Here is a 21,079-nt window from a genome sequence, read left to right on the forward strand (position 1 = left end):
GGCAGGTTTCAGAGAGATCTCGGAGGTGACATTGCTACCATTAATTGATTCGCTGGACGTTGATTAAATGCCCTCTCTGCAAGGGTGTTGGAGCAGTGACTACAAAAGGCCTCATTGCTGCCCTCATGGAATGACTGTTAGGTTTCTGGCTCCCGCATGGATGGTAGTGCCATTTTCTGGGAAAAATAATGTGTTTGATGCTACATTGGCAGGGATTACAAGTTCAGTTTTAGTGTTGAGTTAGAGGTCAACAAAGCATCCCTTTGTTAGACTAATCAACTTTTTGGTGAGCACCCAATTAAGGGAAACCTTTTAATGGAGACAGTGACATGTTCTTGAGTCTTAGTTGTTTATGAAATGACAGCTTCACTATTAATTGTTCCCCATGAAACAGTGTCATGTCACAAATATAGTTTGGATCAATTAAAGCTAGTTCTTCCTTGATCTTTACTGAGGAAGAACATAATTATTGGATCTTATAGGTTGTGTGGTAAAACTCAGATATACTCTGTGCTGGTTTACCATCTTTATAATCATTTGAAAAGTTTATTATTTACAGTTGTAACATTTGTAATATGATAGTATATTTGTCATATAATAATTGGCATCTGGGGAAAAATCATTGATCTTGGATGTAACACTTTCACCTTGTATTCAGATCTGTGCACAAATGGAATCATTAATAAAAATAAAGACTAATGTGTACGAGGGTCTTACTGTCTGTCTTACTAGTACAGTCATCAAGTAGAAAATAGAACCTGGCTTCTGGAAGGACAGAATTTATTTGGGAGGATTTCTAGAAGCTCAGGGAAGGGCTGAAGTGACAGAGAGCGTGCTGAGCCCAAGGCCTGCAGATGTCCCGGTGGTCAGACCTTGGACGGAGAGTGGACGAGGCCAGGAAGGTGAGGGACGAGGGACGTTGGCAGAGTGGGGAGGGGCGGGCAGAAGGGACGGTTGCCTGAATGCGTCTTACCCGAGGCTGGTCCCTGGGAGCACAGGGCCTGTAAGAGGAGTGCTGGAATCTCATGGTTTGATGTATTGTCAAGTGACTTGAGTGAGTCATGTTCCATGGACTTCCATTGCCTCAGTGTGAAATTCGGTATTTGCGCTGGATGCTTTGTAAGGTTCCCTTAAGTTTATTAATTGGGAGATATTTAACTATTACAGACGTGATGTAAATGTGGCTGTTTGAACACTCATTTTTATGCTCTCCTTGAAAACTGCAAAAATGAATATAAATGAATGAAAACGGCACAGACCTATGAAGGTAAGAATGGGAGTGTGAGGCAACTTTAGTTAAACGATGTTAGTAAAATTTGGTGGTTGCAAAATAAATGGATAAGTGGTGATGATTTAGGAGACCAGAGAAAGCAGAATCCTGAGCTTGCAGGGGAGGAGAAAGCAACCAAAAAGATGCTTATTAGTGTGGAAAACCTCAAGAAGACTCGGGAATCGTAGATAGCAGTTACTGTGGAGCTACACTGACGGGGTAGAACTGACAAGAGAGGACGTGGTGGAAAGTCTCTGCGTGGAGGTTATTAGACCCCTGGATGCTCTTCCCAGCTGAGCAAACCTGGCATCCGCCCTTCTCACCCTCACAGGGGATGGGAGACTTCCTGAGAGTCTGAGCAAGAGATGCTTTGGCTCTGAGACCCAGATGGATGGGGCTCAGGGCTGCCAGGAGGTGTGCACTGAAGATGAGGAAGTATCCCTTTAAGTAGAGGTGTTTGTGCTTCATAGCAAGATTCTCCATGTTCCTCCTCCTAGGAAATTAGGGAGTTCCTATTCAGGGAAATGCCTAGCACAAAAGAAGAGAAATGCGGACATTGATGTTTGAGTAGCTTTGGATGATAAAACCGGGCTGCTGTGTCGCAGTGAATTGTTACATGCAGTTGTCAGATTGCACACATGTACAAAAGCAGAAAGTCCAGTTAGTGTTTTAGCTTCAATTTAAAAATTTTAAAAACAAAAAGCAGAGGGTGACCAGTCATGTGAGGAAAAGCCATAATGTAGCAGGAAATAAATTCTCCAAATGTAAAGGGTAAGAGGCATCAGTGAAAGACACACATATGTTCCTAGAAGCTCCCCGGTGTGGGGGTGGGGCACCTAGTGCCATTACAGCCTCAGGAAGATAAGGACTCACACCACTTCCATAAAGTATTTTTAAAATGCCATAAAGAAGGAACCAGAGTAAGAAAATACTGTTGGTAGTTAAAATATTTGATAGCAGAAATGAAAAAAAACAGTGGATGTGTAGGAAATATAATTAAATCTCCCTGAAAGTAAAACAGAGAGATGAAGGAAGGAGGAGGAATAAGAGAAACTTAGACCCTAATCAGGAGGCCCAGTGTCCAAATAGGAGAATTTCCAGAAAGATAAAGCAGAGACAATGGGGAACAAGAATAAGGTCGAGTGGGTTGAGACATTGATTTCTTCCCCCCACTTTGTAGTATTATTTGATATTTTAAACTCTGTACATTTCACCTCTATAGTTTTTAAGTAACTTATTTAAATTTTAAAAAACAAAAAGTAATTACATGTAAAGGTTAAAAATAGAGAATGTAGTTTTTGTTAAAGACCAATAAGATGGAAAGTGGGCAAGGAAAAAAGTACCATTTTGATTTTTTTAAAAGTACGTATTTCAGGAAAATTGCTTCAATTACCATAGAGACATTGGAAATGATTTTGTCTTAAAAAACAGCAACTGCACAGCAGTGGTGTAACTCCTGGAATGTGGCTGATACCAAAGCTGCAACTCCATAAGTTTGTAATCAACAATCTTGCCAAAGAGATGTTTCTCTCTTGGTAAATAGGGCTGATTTTCTATTTGAAAGCACACAGGATTCTTAATTACCATAAGGCTTTTAAAAGTTATGTAAAATTCCTAACAGTAATTAATTCATTCAGTTGTATCTATTGTCTATTATGTGCCATGCACTATTTTAAATTATTTATTTCTGTGGACCCATTTAATCCTCAGAATAGCCCTGTGAGGGGAGGTCCTGTTGCCATTTATGATTCCCATTTCACAGATGAGAGTACCAGGGCCTGGTTACCCTGAGCCAGGGTCTCTCAGCAGAAAAATGGGATAGCCAGGTTTTACAGTCCTCAGTCTGTAGTACTCCTGATTAATTCACTGCTACTCTGCTTGTTAAGGGGAGCCCTAGGCACCTAGGCTGACTGGATGGGTGGACACCCAGACCAAGCACTCAGTGCTGATTAATGAAGGGGGAAGGATGCAGGCGCTCGTGGTGCCCGTTCAGAGCACCTTACAAGACACCTGGGACTGTTTCCCCCAGCCTGCTCGTGGTTGGTACTGAATGGGTGTTGAAATTGTCAGGATGGCAACTGAGGAATTCTGGGAATTAACTTCACTTACAGTTATAGGAAATACACTCACCACTGGAGTGACTTGCTAGGAAGAAGTACATGTTGTTTTAAATTATGTATTTTTTAGCCCTGTTTATGCAGTTTGTGGGAAACGTTATAGGGTGATGCTATAGCAGGAACTGAAATTATTTGTCATTAATCAGTGATGTGCAGCGTACTGCAGTACCACTGCAGTGTCTCCCGAAATTCACAAAATAAATTGCTTTCTTCAGATATGAATATTACAAATTGGTTTTTTTTTTTTTTTTTCCTAGTTCAACTTTGTGGGAAAACTTTTGGGGCCACGTGGAAATTCTCTGAAGCGTTTACAAGAAGAAACCTTGACAAAAATGTCCATCCTTGGAAAAGGCTCCATGAGAGACAAGGCGAAGGTAAAGCTTATTGTAAACAATGGCTCCTGGTTCAGTCAAGTTATATAATGTACTTTCAGATCAGCCACGGTGTAAGCTAACTAGGGTCCCAAGTAAATTATATGAAAATGCTACATATGGTAATATATTTGTGACACTATTCAGAAAGTTGGGTCACTCAGGCCAGTTTCAGAATATGTAGTATCTTAAACCAAAATCTGTGACTATTACTTTAATTTATGGAGTGAAATAGTAGACACAATACCTTCTAGAAAGTGCAGTTTTATTGAAATTATCATGAGAAAAGTTCTCTAAAGTCTCAGCTTCACTATTTGCATTTTAGATTAATTTCTTTGGGTCTTTTTTCTATGCCTGTGTTTCATATTGTTGAGTTTTTAAAGTATATGCTTTTGTTTGCTCTTTTTGCCCTTCTTTTGTTACCCCATGCATTTTTTATCAAGTTAAAATTGATCATAAATGTTTTGTTTATTGCTTCCTAACCTGACACATAGTTGTTCTACTTGGATGTATTCACATGACTGCCTCTTTTCTTAATAAACTAAAATTACTGAATTATTTTTATTGATCACTTTCTTAAATATAACAATTCTAAACGAAATGTTCACATTTCATAATGTGGTATCACTTATGTTGTCCTATTATTACTTTGTTGTTCTCTCATTATTGAAAGATTTATATTATTGAGAATGAAATCCGCCTTCAGTGATCACTTTCCATGAAATGTTGAACAATTATTGTGTCAGACAAAAAGCATGTTTAAACAAAATTCAGCCTCCTTACAAAAAAGTCCGTCTAAACAATAGCTTTTATAATTAAAAAAAAAGCCACCATTTGTTTATTTAAAAGCCACTGTGAGTCAGGTACTCTGTGCACCATCTTACATGTATTATTACTGCATGTTATCCTTGGAAAAATGATGACAGATACATAATATTTTTCTTATTTTATGTCAGAAAAGTGAGATTCAGAGAACCTAAATCTATTATCTAGGTTTATTAGTGGAGTTTATATTACTTTATTAAAACATGGCTACATATCACAGTCATATGAGATACTGTTTAAAAATAGAGTCCCATGCCCCAGCCTGTTTTGGTAGAACCTCAAAATGAACTTTCAATAGGTGTTTAAGGGATTCTGATGCACGCTAGGTCAGCTGAACTGCTCACGAAACATCACTGTCGACAAAAGATGTTCCTCTGATTCCCTGACTCACCTGTTCTGGCAGGTGGAGAACGTGGAACCATATATGGGTCAGTTGGTCAGAAACTGTGTGTGTCTTACTGGGAAGTATCCCATCTATGCTGATGTCTTACTTAAGTTTTCAGGAAGGCCATCTGGTAATGAAGTCCATGATATGACCAGTGAAACCCATCAACTTTGTGCTGCTTATTTGTTATTAAGGGCCTTCCTTGTTGAGAAGCAATGTTCTGTGCCAGTGATCAGGGAGTCCACAGATGGTTTTACAGGAAGAAGGAAGCAGGGGAGGCAAGTCCTCAGCCATTGTACGTCCAAAGAGCAAGTGCCTGGCTGGGTATAATCAGAGGCATCCTAAACCGTGTCAGCTCACTAACCACGCTCGGTGGTCCTCCCAGATCTTGCGGCCAGTTTAAGGGCTGGTGATTGTTCTCTGCTACTGGCATGTTAGACAGGCAGCAGTGACAGGAGCCAGGAATCCTTTTTGAGGGCAGTCCGTGTGGTGCAGTCACGTTCATGAGTAGCACTGAGGGGGCTGGGAGTGAGGTGCTTTGACATCTGTTGCAGTGGGTCCCTTGGGCTACCTGGTCACAGAGGCCATGCTCCGCATCGCGTGGGACTCCCTGTTACTACACACTTGGGCCTCTTTCCCAGACCAGGTATCACCCCTTCACAAATCTCCTTTCTGTGTCCTTGAATACATCAGTCAGTGGGTCAGTATGGGGATTCTTCACATGCTGATAGTTTACATCCCATCAAGGCACCTGGGAGCTGAGGACGTAGCATAGTCTACTGAGCCCACTGATAGGGGACCGGCACCAGAAGCACTTTATCTCTTGATCCCATAAACCCCAGTCTCATTGGTGGCCTTCAGCAGAGCAGCATTTGCTCAGAATCGAGTCTGTTCATCCTCAAACTGTATGAGTATTTCTCCTTTTCAGCGTACGCTTATTATAGTAAAAGGTCCCAGATCCTTGTTGAAAAGGCTGGGAGTAAATGTTTAGTACACACACACCAGGAGTCCTACAGCTGCTGTCCTCATGCAACCTTCTCCTCTAGATTTAGCTCAGCTCTGTTATTTTCTGCATCCCCGGGGTGGGCGGGGATCCAATCTTGGGCCAGGAGGTGATAAAGGGTAGTAGAAGGAAAGCATGAGAATTGTCATCTCCTTTTAAGCAGCTTCCTTGGCTGTTTGAGACAGGCTTTTGCCAGTGTGGAAGGCTCAGTGGGACTTAGTGTTTGTACTCAGAGTTACTCGAATCCTTCCAGATGTTGCCCATCCAGCTCTCAGGGTTTCGTGGTCCTCCAGACACTGTCCTTAGTCCCCCATAGGGATGGCTGGCAGTCTGCTGGTCATTCAGCTATACATGCCCAAACTCTGCCTGGTCTGTTGGCTCCAGCAGCCTGTGACCACAGCAGGGAAACTTTCTGGGATACTTCTGCTCTTTGGGCCTTGAACTGATCATGTCAAGTCCTGAGTCTGCCATTTCCGTCTTTGAACTCTTCAATGCAGTAGAAAGAGCCCATTTCACCCTACCCTGCCCACCTCGTCTCCTTCTCGCCCATCATACTGTGCCACGTGGTCCATGGCTTACACCTTCAGAAGCGTCTCCCTGACAGTAACCACAGTGATTGTTTCAGCGACAGATGTGTCCCATCTGCCAGGTAGCAGTCAGATCCTCACTGCCTAACTTCAGTTTATCCTTTTTATTGATTTTTACTTTACAGAAGTCCTCCATTAATAATGTTTATTTCTAAAGACATTTCCATTCCCTAGTATTACAATCCTATCCTTTTAGATTTTCATAGTGTTCATCATTAAAGTTCTAATGTGAACATAATTCATTTTCTTCTTGTACTTGCTGTATTGATAAAATTGTAGGATTCATTACTGACACGTATCAACTGGTTATGTAGCATAATAATCACTAAAATGCTATGGTCTCTTGAGCCTTCAGTTTGTGCCAGACATGCTGAATGTTTTGTCCACATCATCTATGTTATAGGATAATACAATAATTAATACTATCATTATGTTATAATAGTTATCATTACTATATTTATCATTTGAGTGCTTGTTTTATGCTAAGCATAATTCTAAAGACTTCTGATGTCTTTTGAATGACTCTAACACCTTTATTACTAATAACTCCTAATGACTATTATGATGGCTACTTTATTACTATAACAACCCTTTGAGCAGTAGGTACTACATTATTATTTTTCATTTTAAAATCACCTCTTCAAGATAAAGATAAAATAGCCTGACCAGTTGTTGGATTTGGGGTTTCAATGCAGAACTCAATAAAGTCTGTGTTCTTCCCTAAACGGAGTATTGCCTCTCATCATTAACCCAAGAAGAAACCCAGTAATAACTGCTCACTCTGTGGAGTTGCAGGACAGCTGTGGTTATGATCAGAAAGCCTCCCAGTTCCAGCTTCAGTTTGTAATAGAAATTAAAATGTTTGCCTCTGAATCAACAATTATAATCTCATTAAAAGCATTAGCTTGGTGCCATTATTAGAAAAAGATAAGAAATGTTTACTTCAGTAGTTCATGTTTTCAAAGATGAACTACTGGGCACACAATCCAGTTTTTAAGACCTCAACTTTGAAAGTCAGAGTGTCAGATCAAATAATGACAATATTCTGATTGGGACAAGAACTAGTCCGCCAGTGGCATAAAGAACAGTCCTTTTCACACTTGACAGATTTTGAAGGAAATGCATAGTTAGCTTATATTTGCTCTCCCTTCAAATAATTTTTTTCTTTTCTTTCATTCTCTGGTCCACTTTCCATAAATGTGAAGGAAACTAGCGTTTCCCGAGTACCTGCCGCACGCAAGGCAGCGTCCTGGGCACTGTGTGCACCATCTCCTCTGCCAGCCTTCACCCAAGCGGCCTTTTTAGTCATCTCAGCGGGCCTGCACTCATGTACATCGCCAGAGTTTCTCAGTCATGTCTGACTCTGTGACCCCGTGGACTGTAGCCTGCCAGGCTCCTCTGTCTAAGGGATGTCCCAGGCAAGAAAGCAGGAGTGGGTTGCCATTCCCTTCTGCAGGGGATCTTCCCGAACCAGGGATCAAACCTGGGTCTCCTGCATTGCAGGCAGACACTTTACCGTCTGAGCACCAGGGTATTCATATACATACAGTGGTTTAGTGGTGGTGGTTTAGTTGCTAAGTCGAGTCTGACTTTTGTGACCCCATGGACTGTAGCCTGTCAGGCTCCTCTGTCCATGGGATTCTTCAGGCAAGAATACTGGAGTGGGTTGCCATTCCTTTTCCAGGGCATCTTCCTGACCCAGGAATCGAACCCAGGTCTCCTGCATTGCAGGCAAATGATTTACCAGCTGAGCTATGAGGGAAGCCCTGACACCAAGTTGATTTTGCAAATTAAGTGTTGGATTACATATGATCTGTTCAGACTCACACCCATGTTGACCAGCGTGGCTAAAATTCAGGTCTGTCTGGCTCCAGGTCCCCTGCCCTTTTCATGCTCTGTATTTTGATTGCATTTCTTCATGAGAATTCAAATTAGTTAACTAACAAAAGTTGGAGCCTTAGATCCAGGTTGTGTGTGCCTCTTTGGCCTCTTGGTTAATGCCAGGACCAGCAGGTGGTGTGTCAGGAATCCCTGGGCTCTCTCTCTTACAGGGTAGGTTTTTTGGAGCGGCTTGCAGGGATTCCTGCCTTTTGGAAATCTCTCCGGTTGTAGGTTCCTACTAATCTTTCTGTGTCTGTCTGATCTTAATGTTGAGAACAAAGACTGTTAGAAGAATCTGATTCTGTAATTGTTGCTCTAATGAAGGCTTGTTGAAAAAGCTCACGAAGCAAAGTTAGTGATATGAGTCCTTTATGATCTGAGTGCCCCACCCCCCCACCTATTTTCTTACCCTGAATTTCATTGTATCAACCAAATTTTTTTTAATGTTTCTCATAATTAAATAAAATCATAAAAAATTTTTCGTTTATTTTATTCACAGTTTTCTTCTCAGATGAGTGTAGGGTTTGGCATGTGGAAATATTTTTTGAAATAATATATGAATGAGCAAATGAACATAAAAATGAATAATATTTACCTACTCATTCAGAAATATTCATTAAGCATCTACTATCTACCAAGCGCTTTTCTAGACAAAGAAGCATGCAGTAAAACAAGACAACCATGGGTTCTGCTCCATGGCAACCACTTTAAGTGGGAGAGATTAGAAAATGGACCAACAGTAAAGTATTTTAGATATTAGCGGTAAACGCACAGTGTAACCAGCTCAGACACAGGCCTGGTTGTGAGGCCAGTTTGAAGAACACAGAAGAGTTCTCTGCGGTGCCTGGGGCGGGGGTGAGCCAGCAAGGCCGGGGCGGGGGTATGGGGGTTGGTGAAGAGAGTCAAGAGGAGCATAGAGGAGTTCTCTGTGGTGCCTGGGCGGGGTGAGCCAGCAAGGCCTGGGAGTTGGGACGGTGAAGAGAGTCAGCCGGCATGCGTGGCCTTGGCTAGACAGCAGGAGGACTCCTGGGCCAGAGGCAGGACTTGAGGCTTCCTCCCATGCAGCAGGAAGCCTGTGGAGTCTCCATAAAGGCCCTGGGAATGCCAGAATCATGTACATGTTTTAAATGTACTTCCTCGGGTGGTATTTGCTGCTGAGTGAATCTTTAGGACCACCATGTGTGAAATAAACTTGGTAGTTTTTATTTTCTTTTCTTACAATGACACCCTTTTAAACATGAGTTTTCTTTCTTCAGGAAGAAGAGTTGAGGAAAAGTGGAGAAGCAAAGTACTTCCATCTCAATGATGATCTCCACGTTCTCATTGAAGTTTTTGCACCCCCAGCAGAAGCCTATGCCCGGATGGGACATGCTCTGGAAGAAATCAAAAAGTTCCTCATTCCAGTTAGTACAGTGTTTCTTGATAATTAATTGGTACTTGAAAGTCCTCCCTTTGTTTAAAATCCTGGATAATTCTTATCAGTAATTGTTATTTGCATAGTGCTTGATCTGCTAAAGTGTCCCTGTGAACTACTTGGCATCATTCCTTCTTTTTCTGTGAGGCTAGGGATCTTGAAAGAGATGAGGCAATACAGCTCGGGTGACCCAGCAAGAATGGTGAAGAGCAGTCAGTGGTGTGTGTTTTGGGTCGCAGGTCCTAAGCCTTTTTGTGACACTGAAGTCACCTCACAGGTTCATTGCTATGCAGCATGAGCTCGTTGGTGCCGGCCACGAGCTGGGCGCTGTGCTTGGAGCTGGTGCGAGATGAGTACAGCCCCGGCCTCGAGGCTGTGTGGTTTAGGGAAGGGATGGATGCAGACGATTTTTTTGTAGCGTGATTAGGGTGATGGACACGAGCAGACGAGCACAGAGAGGAAGGGTGCTGTGCAGACGTTTATGTTTTGTTAACAGTGGGTGGTCTTTTAATGCTCTTCAGACACCTTGATGTTGCTGAGAATTTTAAAGAGAATATATCCTTGTTTCCACTACAAGGTTAATGCAGGCCTTCTGTATAATTTGCATGTTCTAGATTTAAAAAACAAAAACTTGGACCTGTCTAGATTAAAAAAAAATAGAAATCGAACCTCTTCAGACAGTTTACTGTAGAGAAACTGTCGCCTCCGCCAACAGCTGTCTGGGGTCAGATTGTGCTCAGCAGATGCAGTAGATTGACTTGCATACTGCAGCCTGTGTCATGATTACATTATCTGTGAGGAAACTGTCATATTTATAGGAAAGCATGTTATAAATCATGACTGCCTTGGAAGAACCAGGGCATAAGATTGGATTAAGTACTTTAATTTGGGAACTTAATATAGTTAACTTTTTATTGGTTCCGTCAAGCCAGTTAAGATGATCCTATTATTCATTTAGTTTAAAAACAAAGTTTTTGAGTGCTTTCTATTTGATAGACACGTGTAAACCAATAAATGACATAGCCCCTGCCCTTATGGGGCTTATGTAATGGGAGAGACAGGTTAGAATCAGATACTGATATAAATGACTTTAAAACTGCAACTCTGACAAGAGGAAGGAGGGGTTTATTCCCTTCCTGGTCATTCAGTGTGGACTGGGGGGTGCCGGCTTAGCCAAGCAGGAGAGACTCTGTTTCCAGAGGCGGCAGCGGCAGACCTCCGCCCTGTTTCCACTCTTCCACCAAGGCATAGGTTCCAACTTCTTTCCCCTTGAACCTGAGCAGGCCAGAAGACTCTTTTGCCTAACCCAAAGTTACAAAGAATTTCTGTTGTGTTTTCTTCTTAACATTTTATGGTATTAACTCTCTGATTTAAGTCTGTGATCCGTTCAAAGTTAATTTTTGTGTATGGCATTAGATTCAGCATCTAAATTTATCTTTTTCTATGTAGGTATCCAGTAGTCCCAGCACCATATACTAAAAAGACAATTCTACTCCTGTTGGATTCTCGGCACCAGTATTGAAAATTAACTGCATATAAATGTATGAATTTATTTCAGGATTCTCAGTTCTGTTCAGTTGATTAATATACCTGTCCTTATGCCTGGACCATGCTCTTAATTACTTCAGCCTTAGAGCAGATTTTGAAATCCAGGTTGTGTAAGTTCTGCAACTGTGTTATTCTTTTTCAGTTGTTTTGTCTTTTCTGGCTGCTTTGCACTTTTATGTTTCTTTTACATTTAGCTTGTGGATTTCTACCAAAAAAATTTTTTTTCTTAGGGTTTTGATACAATAGAACCTGAAGATCACTTGGGGATAATTTCCATCTTAACAGTATTACATCTTCTGTCCATGAACTTGAAATGTCTCTCTGTTTTTTAAAAGATACTTACAATTTTTTCTCAGCTGTGTTTTATTATAGTTTTCAGAATCCAAGTCTTGCATTTCTTTTGTTAAATTTGTAAGTATTATATACTTCTTGATGTCACTGTGAATGGAACTGTTTTTCTAAATTTCATTTTCAGATGGTTGCTGGTGTATAAAAATGGAGCCGATCTTATTTGACCTTGCTGGATGTGTGTGCTAGTTTCAGAGTGTGGATGCCCACACTGATTCAGAGTGTGGATGCCCACAAGGACATGTGATCTGTGAATAAAGAAGCTTTACTTCCTTTCCTATCTGATGCCTTTCATTTTTTATTAATCTTATTGTCTTCTTTATTGCACTAACTAGAACTTTTTCAATGCTTTGTTGAATAGACGTGAAGATAGAAATCTTTTTCTTGTTTTCAGTCTTTTACTAGTAAGTGTGATATTAGCTGTAGGGTCTTTTTTATTGCAACCCTTTATCATGTTGAAGTTCTGTTTCTAGTTGTTAAGAGCTTTTTTGGTTTTGTTTTTGTTTTATCACAAATGGGTATTGGATTGTGCCAGATGTTTTTTTTCTGTCCATTGAGATGATCATGTGTTTTTTCTCCTTTATTCTGTTAATCCTAGTGTGTTGCATAGTTGATTTTCAGATGTCAAGCCAACCGTGCAGTCCATGGTTAAATCCTACTTGGTTTTAGGATTTAACCAACTTGATATATAGTCCTTTTTATATGTTGCTGGGTTTGGCTTATTAATAGTTTAAGGATTTTTACATCTATAATTGTGGGTGATATTGGTTTGTAGTACAGTATTTATATAGACAGTAACACACACATTTATTACTTTTGGTGCTGTTCATTTCTTTATACAGATATAATTGCCATATGATATGATGTTGCTTCTTTTCAGCCTGAAGGACTTCCTTTAGTCTTTTTTGTAACATAGGTCTGCTAGTAAAATTGTTCTTTTTTTCTCAAAATGTCTTTATTTCACCGATATCCTAAAGTTTAGTTTACAAGCATACTTTTTTTTATTGCACTTCATTTTACTATGCCTCAGAGATACTATGTTTTTTACAAATTAAAGGTTTGTGACAACCCTGTGTCAGGCAAGTCTGTTGGCATCATTTATCCAATAACATTTATTTACTTCATGTCTCTGTCACATTTTGGTAATTCTTACAGTATCTCAAACTTTTAAAAAAATTAATTTTGTGTTTGTTATGGTGATCTGTGATCAGTGATCTCTATTACTACTATTACTTCTGGGACTCACTGAAGGCTCAAATAATGATTAGCAGTTTTTAGCAATAAAATATTTTTTAATTAGGGTAGGTACATTTTTTTTTAGACACAGTGCTATTGCATGCTAATAGACTATAGTATAGTGTTAGACATAACTTTTCTAGGCATTGAGAAGCTAAAAATTTTGTATGACTTTCTTTATTGCAATATTTGCTTTATTGCAGTGGTCTGGAACCAAACCCACAATATCTCTGAATTATACCTGTATGTATTTTTTGATTGGTGGTTAGGTAGTAAAAGACCATTCATCTCTTTTATAACCTCCACTATTTTTGATGGAAAGAATCATTAATTATTTTGTTCTGTACATGATCTGTTGTTTTTCTCTTGCTGCTACTCAGACTTTCTCTTTGATTTTCAACAATTTGGCTTTGGTGTACGTGTTTATCTTTCTTGTTCATTAAGCTTTTGTGGATATGTGGGTTTATGTCTTTCTTCAGACGTGGGTAGTTTTCAGCCATTGTTCCTTTAGATTTTTTTCCCACCTTACTCTTCCTCCCTTACGCCCTCAACCTCTGGATTCCCATTATGTGTATGTTGGTACATTCGATGGTGCCCCAGAGATATCTCAGACTCATTTTCCTTCGTCTGCTTTTCTCTGTTTTTCAGAGTGAACACTTTTAGTTGACTTACCTCCAAGTTCACTGATTCATTCTTGTGCCATCTCAAATCTTCTGATGAACTCCTCTAAGTAACTTTCAGTTCAATTCAGTCGCTCAGTTGTATCTGACTCTTTGCGACCCTGTGAATCGCAGCATGCCAGGCCTCCCTGTCCATCACAACTCCCAGAGTTCACTCAAACTCATGTCCATCGAGTTGATGATGCCATCCAGCCATCTCATCCTCTGTCGTCCCCTTCTCCTCCTGCCCCCAATCCCTCCCAGCATCAGAGTCTTTTCCAATGAGTCAACTCTTTGCGTGAGGTGGCCAAAGTATTGGAGTTTTAGCTTTAGCATAATTCCTTCCAAAGAACACCCAGGACTGATCTCTTTTAGAGTGGACTGGTTGGATCTCCTTGCAGTCCAAGGGACTCTCAAGAGTCTTCTTCAACACCACAGTTCAAAAGCATCAATTCTTCAGGCTCAGCTTTCGCCACAGTCCAACTCTCACATCCATACATGACCACTGGAAAAACCATAGCCTTGACTAGACGGACCTTTGTTGGCAAAGTAATGTCTCAGCTTTTGAAAATGCTATTTAGGTTGGTCATAACTTTCCTTCCAAGAAGTAAGTGTCTTTTAATTTCATGGCTGCAGTCACTATCTGCAGTGATTTTGGAGCCCCCAAAAAATAAAATCTGACCCTGTTTCCCCATCTATTTCCCATGAAGTGATGGGACCAGATGCCATGATCTTCGTTTTCTGAATGTTGAGCTTTAAGCCAACTTTTTCACTCTCCTCTTTCACTTTCATCAAGAGGCTTTTGAGTTCCTCTTCACTTTCTGCCATAAGGGTGGTGTCATCTGCATATCTGAAGTTATGGTTATTTGGGGTTTTTAAAAATCTTTTTTTGCTAGTCCAGATTTGGGTCCTCTCCTGGGAAGTTTCTTCCTGCCCTGGCCATGGGTGACATTTTCCTTTGTTTACACATCTCTTAGGTTATTGGTGAGAACACCATGTTTTAGGTAATGTTTTGCAATGAGTCTGATTCCGATTCATTTTTTCCCAGAGGGTTGTTGTTGCAGGTTTTTTCTTTTCTTTTCTTTAATAATTTAATTGGACTGAAACTGCAGTCTGTCTCCTTCATGGTCTAAAGTTTTGTTAATTTTTTTTTTCTCAATGTTATTCTCAAGCCTGGCCTTCTAGGAGTTTTCTCTGGGTTAGCATTGCTGAGAGATCGACCAGTGAGTTGTCAGAGGTTGTGCTCAAAACCTGTGTCTGTAGGGCTTTCACCCTCTGCTGATGGAACTGGCTGTCACTGGGGAGTACAGTCAGGTTCCTGTCCGCCCTGGCTTTTACTTTCTGCCAGGAGTCCTTGTATCCCCTTTGCGTGGACACACACTGTCAGGCAGAGAGCTATCAAAGCTCCCCATGGCTGGTAAACTTCTGGCTAATCTGCCAATCTTTCTGTTTGTTGCTCGCGCCAGCCCAAACCTGATGATTAGACTTGCTGACTGGTCTTCTCTGGTCATTCACTCCCAGTTGCTGCTGATATTGGCAGTGCTGCTGGATGTGAAGCGTTTTCGTTCGTGCTTTGCAGCTGAGTGAACCGCCTCCTTCTGGTTTTTGTGGTTTACCATCCTAGTGGAACTCACGCGTCATCTGGGCTGGGAGGAGGGATGGAAGCATCCTCAGACAAAATCACCACAGGCTCCCCCCGTTCTTACCTGAGACTTAGCAGTTTTTCACAAACAGATTTATTTTATTTTCCATTTATTGTATCCCTTCAATAAGTTTCCAGAGTCCTAAAATTGTTTTTAACTATTCAGTCAGCTTTTATTGTTGCTTTTTATGGAAGAGCTTTGATAAACTCCTCAGTTACCCTGCAAGTCCCGTGCTCACTTGTAACCTTTGTTTTTAATGGGTTGTTTTGTACCTTTGTCCATATAAGCATATGCGGTTTTGCCTCATTCTTTTTAATGTCTGCATAATATTTTATATGCATGTTTTAGAATCTATTTAATTAGTCTTCAGATAATGAACATTTATTTCTTACAGATTATTATTCAAACACCGATCCCAGGATTAACCTTGAACATAAATATTAGCATATTTTGGCAAACATATCTGAAGAGTACATTTCTGGCAAAGAACCCACTGAATTTTTAATAAATTACTTTTAATGATTTTATTGAAAAACTTTTTCTGATTCTCCAGGGTAACACATTTAAATAGATTCTAAATTTATTGGCTAGAGAAATCCCATTTACACATATTTAATTAGAATTCTAATCCATTTTCTGCTCTTCACAATTGATGACAGTGTTGGTGTTAGTGTTACGATAGTTTCACTTTTCAGATGGGGAGTTAAAGTGATAATTTAGTAATGACTAGTTTAAAATGTAAAATTGTAAAAATAATTTAGTCTGTAAGGTGCCACCTATGACTTGGTTTCTCTACTGATTTAAAAACATTATTTCAAAGACCAATAAAATTGTAACTAGTGTCTTGTGTGACATCAGAAGAAACAATTACATCGTGTCTAAAGAAGTTGTCGAAAATTACATAGCTGCTCTGCAGTTGGTTAAATTCAGGCTAAACCTCAGATGTGATTGACTTAGATTCCATTTTTTTGTTTGTTTTCCCTCCTAACTACATTATGTACTTTAAAATTTACTTTCACACAGATGATGTTTAAAATAAGCTTTTAATTCAACTTTTTGTGGCACCATTGTAAATTACCTAACTTTACTTAGAGCAAAGCTTTTGCTTATTTTTTTTTTTTTAATTTTTAATGTGTTTCTAATGGGGCCTCAGTTATGTTCTTTTTCCCTGAATCTGTTTTTAAGCACATAAAATTTTGTGTCCTGCTTTCTAACACTTCTCAGTAGGGCCAATACTTAGCATTTACATAGCACATTTTATTTAGAATGTGCTTTACAAATAATTTATTAATCACACATTTTTAGTAAAATGGCAAGGAACATGTCAATAGGCTTATTTTAAAGAGGTTGAAATAACTATAGATTCACATGACTTCTGAGGTCATGATACCCCAGATAGGTTAGAGAACCTGTATTACAGTAAAACCTAGATTCAGGCCTTAGCCTCCCTGCTAACGGTGACGACTTGGATTTTTCTTCATTTACCTTTCTTCCTCTTACTCTGCAGGTGTTAGCTGGTTATGATGTCAGCTTCATTTTTGATTGGTGTCCATATTATTTTTCTTACTTCACAGTGCTTTCTCCTACAAGTTGTTTTTTGCACTCTACTTTTGAAAAGTAAGGAAGAGAGCATTTGTTTTTTAGTCACTCAGTCATGTCCAACTCTTTGTGACCCCATGGACACGCCAGGGTTCCCTGTCCTTCATCATCTCCCAGAACTTGCTCAAACTCATGTCCATTGAGTTGGTGATGCCATCCAACCATCTCATCCTCTGCCGTCCCCTCCTCCTCCTGGCTTCACTCTTTCCCAGCATCAGGGTCTTTTCCAGTGAGTCAGCTCTTCGCATCAGGTGGCCAAAGTATTGGAGCTTCAGCTTCAGCATTTTATATTTTAATTTGAAATAATTCAGGATACTGTCTCATCTGAGTCTTTTATTCATACTCAGATTTGCTTTATTTCTTCTGTCATCAAATCCTTCCTTCCTTCTTCAGACTGTAGTCCTTCTCTCTTCCTCTTTGTAGCAAACAACTGGGAGAAGCTGGCTCCTTTACTGTATCTGGGACTTGTTCCCATTCATTCTTCATTCTACCTGAATGAATTCTAGCTCACTCACTGTTCACCAAAATGATTATGAAGTCAGTACTGCCTCTGTAGTTAGTGAATCCCACAGAGTCAGTGCCTGGCTTCTTATTGATGTGAATGCAACACTGACTTGCTGTGACTTTTGTAGCGTGATCACCTACCTGTCCCTCTCGGGCTCTCGCCACACCTTCCTGTCGTCTTTGTGAGGTCCTCTCCCTTCTGCATGTTGGTGTTCAGAGCGGTGTCTTCAGCCCTTCTCTCGCTCTGTGATGGTTCCCACACAGCCCTGCCTGCTGCCGATGCTGTCTACAGATGGATTCTCGTGAGAGGTGCCCACAGCCACCTGCGAGCTCAGCTGTTCTTTAGGAGCACTCAGCAAAGAGAAAATGAGCCAGCTGGGAAAACCAGGCCCAGGCTTCCTGCTGTCCCTTCCCAGTGGACTTACGCAGGACTCGTTGACTCTCCCAGCAACCCCATGTGACGACACTGGACTGTTCGTTTGAACCAGGGAGGCTCCCCTGAACCTTGTGTCCAGGGTTTTCATTGCAGATCAGTTCCAAAGACGTGCAGTGCCCCTGACAGATGCTCAGAGGCCAGCACCAGAATCCCCCTTTCTGAGCCACAACAGACATTCCCCATTGGTCATGTTCCTGAGACAGATTTATCTGGCCAAGTCGGTACAGCCTGACCTCAGGCCTCAGGGACATGGAAGCAGTCTTAATAGGCAGAACCCACTACAGATTCAGAGGTTCTCTGCCAAGAGCCTACCATGGGCCAGCCTTGACGACACACCCTACTCTGTAATGTGTGGGGCCTGTGTAACTCTTCCTTGCCCACTTCTGTATCCCTCTCTTTGACTTCTAAGTTTTCATTTCCTCTATCTGATTGCTATAGAATATCTCAATTTTTATATACTATAGACCATTGCAGACTCAACCTGCACAAAAGATCTAATATATTACCATATCTAATAAAATTAAGCATTATAAATAACTCCATGTCTAAACCTCTTCCCACCCTTCCTGCCATGTCCCTCCCTACTCCAGGTCATCTTTACCACATCCTGGGATTACTTAACTACTTCCACCTAATGTTTCTGCCTCCAGTAGGTTCCTCCACCCCTTTTATTATCTTTTTTGAGATATAAATCACAGCATAAAATCTACTCATATAAAATATATGATTCAGTGGTTTTTAGTATATTCCATAGTGCTACAAGCATCAACATAATCTAAATTAGAACATTTGTAGTTTTTGTGGCAAAAATACAGGGCCCACTTGATTTTTTTGATGTAGATATTCAGTTGTTGAGGCACCATTTGTTGGAGACTATTGGAGAATCAATTGACTGTACTTGATATCTTTGCTCTCAGTTTTATTTCATTGATCTTTCTGTATTATTTAAGTCAGTATCATACTGTTTCGATTACTATAGCTTTACTGGAGTTTTTGAAATCAGAGCATACAGTCCTCCAACTTTGTTCTTCCTTTAGATAGTTCTGGCTATCCTAGATTCTTTGGATTTCCATGTAAATTTTAGGATCAGCTTGTCTATTGCTGCAAGAGGCCAGCTGGAATTTTAATAGGGATTTCCTTGAGTCTGTAGATCATCTGTGTATGTTGCGGGGGGGTGGGGGGAGTTACTGTCATAAAAACAATGTTGAGTCCTCCTATCCATGAATATGAGGTATCTTTCCTTTTGCTTAGAGTTTTTAAAATGTATTCCAATATTACTTTGTACTTTTCAGTATACAGATCTTACCTTTATTTTGTTAATTTACTTCTAAGTATGCTATTCTTTTTGATGCTACTCTAAATGGAATCTTTTTTTTTTTATTCTTATAATGCTCATTGTTACTATAAAGAAATACAACTGATTTTTGTATATTAATCTTGTATCCTGCAACTATACTAAACTCTTTTATTGGCTGTAATGTTTTTGTGGATTCTTTGTGTTTTTCTGTATATAGGATTATGCCATCTGTAAACAGAAATTATTGTGTTTCTTCTCTTCCAATCTGAATACCATTAATCAAAAGTGGCAGAAGTATATATCCTGTCTTGTTCCTGGACTTAGGCTGACACTTTCAGTCTTTTACCATTAAATATGGTATTAGCTATGGGTTTTCTTAGTTTGTTGGGTATTTCTATAATGAAAGTATGTTGGATTCTTCAGTCAAATTTTTTCTTGGTATATTAAAAGTACTAAGTGATTTTTGTCCTTTATTCTATTATTATGGTATTATGTTAATTGATTTTCATATGGGTTAAACCAAGCTTGCAATCCTGGTATAAGTTCTGCTCAGTTCTTGTGTGTATATTTCCTTTTTCTATTGTTCATGCTAGTGGATTTGACTTCTTAACACTTTTTCAAGAGCTGCTGCATCTATATTCCTAAGAACACTCTTTTGCAGATTTCTTGTAATATCTTTGGTTTTGGTATCAGGCCAACAATACTTACTTCATAGAATCAGTGAGGACATGTCTCCTACTTTTTAGTTTTTGGAAGTTTGTGAAGGATCACATTAATTCTTTTTTAATTGTTTGTGGAGTTCTCCAGTGAAGCCCCACAGACTTAGGCTTTTCTTTGCAGGACTTTAAAAAATTTTTTTAGTACTAATTTAGCGTTTTTACTTGTTACTAACTGTTCGTATTTTCTATTTCTTCTCCGTCAGTTTTGATGGTTTGTGTCTTTCTTGGAATTTGTCCGTGTCATCTAAGTTATCTAACTTGTGGGCACATAGTTGTTCATAGCATTTTCAAAATATAAACCTCCTTTTCTTAAATTAAATAATTTTTAGTACCATAATTTCCAGACATTTGATGTTATATTTAAAAAGACTTAAATCTTTACTCGATTTGGTTTCTGCTTTCCTTTTCACTTTGAAGACCACTCTTCCACTCCAGACTGTCTCTTGTAGTTTAGCCATATAGCACTTATTTCAGTTCCCTGGACACACTTTTACTCTGGATTTTAAAATATACTTTTCCCTCTGTCTAGAATACTTTTCAGCCTCCCTTCTGGTAACTGGTTCACTCACTCTTAGATGACATTTCTTGTAGAGAATCTACTCTTAACTGTCCGTGGTTGAGTTAGATGGCCTTCCTTTTTGATCATATATACCTGAACTTTCTTTTGATTGTAAAACAGACCACACTTATGTTTATTACATGTCTTTCTTGACAATTATTGAATGGAGTTGGGGATATTATTAGGGAAAGGAGAGAAATCAAGGATAACTCCCAAAGTTTCTGAGTTGAATATTTTGAAAATAATGTAAGAGCAGGTTTTCAAGAATAAGATGATGTATTCAGTTTTGGAAATGCTGAATTTTGCGACTTGAACAATATCCAAATGAATACGTACAAAGAAACTGTGTGCATGCCCTTCTTAGTTTCAGTAAAGCTGCCGTGTTGCCTCTTTGTCTTCCCCCTTTCCCTGTCAGACTGAGTCCTTGGCTGCAGGAACCATGCGTGCTCCCCTGGGTTGTGTTAGTTGGCACATCGTTTATGCTTAGTAACTACAAGTTGACTGAGTTGTAAATAGTAATATCCATATATCAGTTACATGATATTTTAATTTTATTATAAATATTTCACTTGGAGAGTATGCCCAAGAGAAGGAGTTATGGCTGACCATAGAAAATTTTAGTTTAGGGGAAAAATACTGTTTGGGTTTTTCTCTTTACAACAATTCATTCATATATTT

General features: G+C 39.7%; 1 protein-coding gene across 1 annotated transcript in view; it reads left to right on the forward strand.

Moving 5' to 3' along the window:
* KHDRBS3 (KH domain containing, RNA binding, signal transduction associated 3) overlaps positions 1–21,079 on the forward strand; it is a 98,704-nt gene that overhangs the window by 23,515 nt on the left and 54,110 nt on the right. Inside the window, exons 3-4 of the mRNA XM_010834805.1 lie at positions 3,645–3,761; positions 9,696–9,842. Coding sequence (XP_010833107.1) covers positions 3,645–3,761; positions 9,696–9,842 — 264 coding nt within the window. The remainder of the gene's footprint in view (positions 1–3,644; positions 3,762–9,695; positions 9,843–21,079) is intronic.

The sequence above is a fragment of the Bison bison genome, unplaced genomic scaffold, assembly GCF_000754665.1.
Source record: "Bison bison bison isolate TAMUID 2011002044 unplaced genomic scaffold, Bison_UMD1.0 scf7180017864036, whole genome shotgun sequence".
Classification (NCBI taxonomy): domain Eukaryota; kingdom Metazoa; phylum Chordata; class Mammalia; order Artiodactyla; family Bovidae; genus Bison; species Bison bison.